This window comes from Vigna radiata, unplaced genomic scaffold (assembly GCF_000741045.1).
Source record: "Vigna radiata var. radiata cultivar VC1973A unplaced genomic scaffold, Vradiata_ver6 scaffold_308, whole genome shotgun sequence".
In the NCBI taxonomy this organism is placed as follows: domain Eukaryota; kingdom Viridiplantae; phylum Streptophyta; class Magnoliopsida; order Fabales; family Fabaceae; genus Vigna; species Vigna radiata.
In genome coordinates, this window is record NW_014543821.1 from 307,427 (window position 1) to 310,724 (window position 3,298).

At 48.9% G+C, this 3,298-nt stretch overlaps 1 protein-coding gene across 1 annotated transcript; it reads right to left on the reverse strand.

Annotated features, from left to right (window-relative positions):
• Positions 1-553: 553 nt before the first annotated feature.
• Positions 554-1,713, reverse strand: LOC106755012. Its single transcript, XM_014637105.1, has 2 exons — positions 1,417-1,713; positions 554-1,288 (listed from the first exon to the last, which is right to left on the reverse strand). Exons 1-2 carry the CDS (start codon positions 1,711-1,713, stop codon positions 554-556), a joined length of 1,032 nt encoding a protein of 343 aa, XP_014492591.1.
• Between the last annotated feature and the right edge of the window lie 1,585 nt (positions 1,714-3,298).

Consider the following 3,298-nt stretch of genomic DNA (forward strand, 5'->3'; position numbering starts at 1 on the left):
CAGCATCATCAAAACTTATATTCAGGTTTTACCAATACTCCTTTATTGGTAACATGGTTCATAACTGGCGGGTTGGTGAGTATGGTTTTTACCTTTGTGAATGCTCAGTCATAGTCTGCATCCCACGACTCTGCTACCATCCCCCTCTTCATCCATTTCACGATCGACCAAATGTGTTCCGCCAATTTGGGAATAAAACGAGAAAGGGATGTCAATCAGCCGACCGACCTCTGAATTTCTTTCAAGTTAATGGGGCTCCTCATATCGAGGATGGTTGCACATTTGTCTGGGTTCGCTTCTATACCCTGCTCGGTCAACATAAAACCCAAGTATTTTCTTGCGGCTACGCCAAAGGTACATTTTGCAGGACTAAGTCTCATATTATAGCGTCGTACTTGCCAGAAAACCTCCTCCAAATCTTTGAAATATCGTTCGAGGTAGCCGAGCAAACCACCATAACATCAACGTACACATCCGTGTAGCGACCGATCTGGTCAACAAAGATTTTGTCCATGAACCTCTAATATGTGGCCCCTACGTTCTTGAGCCCGAACTACATCACATCATAGCAATAATTTCCCCTATCGGTTATGAATGTTGTCTTCTCCCGATCTGGCGCGTGCATGGGTATCTTATTGTAGCCCGAGTATGCATTGAGAAAACTCAGCATCTTGTGATTGGACGCTCCATCAACCAAGCTGTCTATGTTAGGAAGTGGATGAGAATCTTTTGGACACGCCTTGTTAAGGTCGGTGTAGTCGGTACACATTCGCCACTTTCCATTGGTTTTCTTGACCATTACTACGTTTGCCAACCATGTGGTATAGGTCACCTCATGGATGAAGCTCGCCTCCTTTAACTTTTTTACCCCGTTATTAACGGTCGCCGCCTTCTCGGCCCCCAACCTTCGCTTTTTCTGCACCACCGGCTTCGCCTCCTTGAACAGGGCCAATCTATGTGTCATTATTGAAGGGTGGATACCAGGCATGTCCGTCGCGCTCCACACGAACAAGTCTCGATTCTTTAATAGAATCGTTTTCAACTCTTTCTCCAGAATCGGGTCCAGGCCGCTTGCTGCCATGGTGGTTTGACCGTCTTTTACTCCTATCCGAATCGGATGTAACTCCTTATGGGGTTCGATTCGATCATCCGTGTTTATTCTTGGGTCCAAATTGGCCATCGCCAACTCCGACCGTGCAACCTTCGCTCTGCAGGCTCGAGGATACAACTTCAATCCGGCCACATAGCACTCTCTGGCCGTCTTCTGATCTGCTCGGACTGTTATCACCTGTCCTTGATCGGTCAGGTATTTTAAGGTCAAGTGGGGGTAGACACGATCGCGCCGAACGAATTGAGGCAAGGGCAACCGAGGAGAACATTATACGAAGTATTCGCATCCACTAGTAGGTACCAGACCTTCTTTTCTTCACCTTCTCTACTGGTGCCCAAGCGCGTGCGCAGATCAACATAACCGCGACGATCCACCCTCTCACCAGCGAACCCTACTATATGCTCATGAAAAGGTACGATAAGATCGTCTGACAGATCCATCTGTTGGAAAGTTTTCCAATACAGGATGTTGACGGAGCTTCCTTGATCTATAAGCACCTTGCTGACTTCGTAGCAGGCGATTTCTAAAGTGATCACCATGGGGTCATCTTGTTCCAGATCTGGGGCATGGAAATCTTCACTTGTGAAGGTTATGGGCGGCATCGATTTCCTTACCGTCTGGACGTTGTTGACCGACCGTAACGCCCTGACATGTCGTTTTCTTGCTGATGAGGTTGGGCCCCCGCCAGCGAAGCCGCCAGATATGGTGTTGATACGCCCTCAGATTGGCCGATCGCCACTTTGGCAACGACTCCTACTGTGCCGCTTTTCGAACCTAGGACGATCCTCCCTATAATGCTGCCTATGGTCCTTACTGTGATCACGGTCATCTCTCCTCACCGGGCTCCTCCTTGGACTTCTGTGTCATTCTGATGGTACGACACTCTGAGTGGTCTTAACTTACTTTCTCAACTAGTCGGCTCTAATCAACTCTTATATCCTGTCCCTTAGGGTGACACATTCCTTAGTTGTGTGTCCTAAGTTTTAGTGATATAGCCAATGTTTATTGTTGTCCGCCCTAGGTGGCGTGGGGCACTTTTGTAGAGGTGGGATGAGGTCGGCACTGAATGCCTCTTGCAAAATCCGTGCACGAGGTGCATTAAGGGGAGTATACTACTGGAACCTAGGCCCCCTTGGGGGCTACCTCGGCTTGAATCCTCTGGTCTTTCCGGGTTGAACCTCCGACTTTCTGTTCTCCGCTTTCTCCTTGGCCTCTTCTTGAGCTTCTTTCCTGTATGACTGTTTCATCTCCGCCACCTTTACCTCATCAGTCGCACGTTCTCTTAACTCCTCCATTGTTTTAGGGAGTCTTCTACATATATTGTCTTTAACTGGTCCCGGCCTTAGCGCCGACATGACATACTAGAGGGCCAGCTCAGTGTGTTAAGCCCTTTTACCCTCCTCACCATCTTTTGGTAACGGTCCATGAATGGCTTCAGTGTTTCCTCCTTCTCTTGCTTGAGGTTATAAAGTTCGAATATTGTTAAATCTTGCATCAGGCTACTAGCGAACTGTCTACCAAACATGGCCTTCAATCCCTCAAAACTCTCGATGGAATTCGGCGGTAACGAATTGAACCATTCTAGGGCCTCCCCTTCTAGTGATAGTGAGAAGGCCCGGCACCAGATGGCATGGTTGCCTATTCGGAACGCCATCCGTGTGGAAAAGGCCTTGATGTGATCGTCGGGATCAGTCGTCCCGTCATAAATACTCAACCGGGGAGGGGCAAAGTGCTCGGATCTGTTCACGTCTATGATCACCTGGGCGAAAGGTAACTGGTCAGTTGTGTCCTCCTCCTTAATCATTGACTGTCTACTTGCGACAATATTTTCTAACTGTTGTGTTCACCCGTGCCCTCCCGGTGAGTATGGTCTTGCCCCTCGTCGTCCTTTTCCCCCTCTCTCTCTTCTACCACCTTTTCCTTACCCCGGCCTTCTGTTCCCCTTTCCATGGCTATGCGTGCCGCACACTCCGCCCTTACCGCTGTTAACTCTTCCTCATGTTGTCTTGCATGTCCTCCATCTTCTGTTGCAGCATCCTTATCATCTTCATCGAGTCCTCAATGGTCATGCTCCTCGTGACTACCATTGGGCTTAGATACTCGGCCCCAGGGTGGGCGCCAAAATGTTCCGGTGTGAGGTCAAGTCACCTAATCCCTCCATAATTTCTCCTCTTCACCGACCGTCTT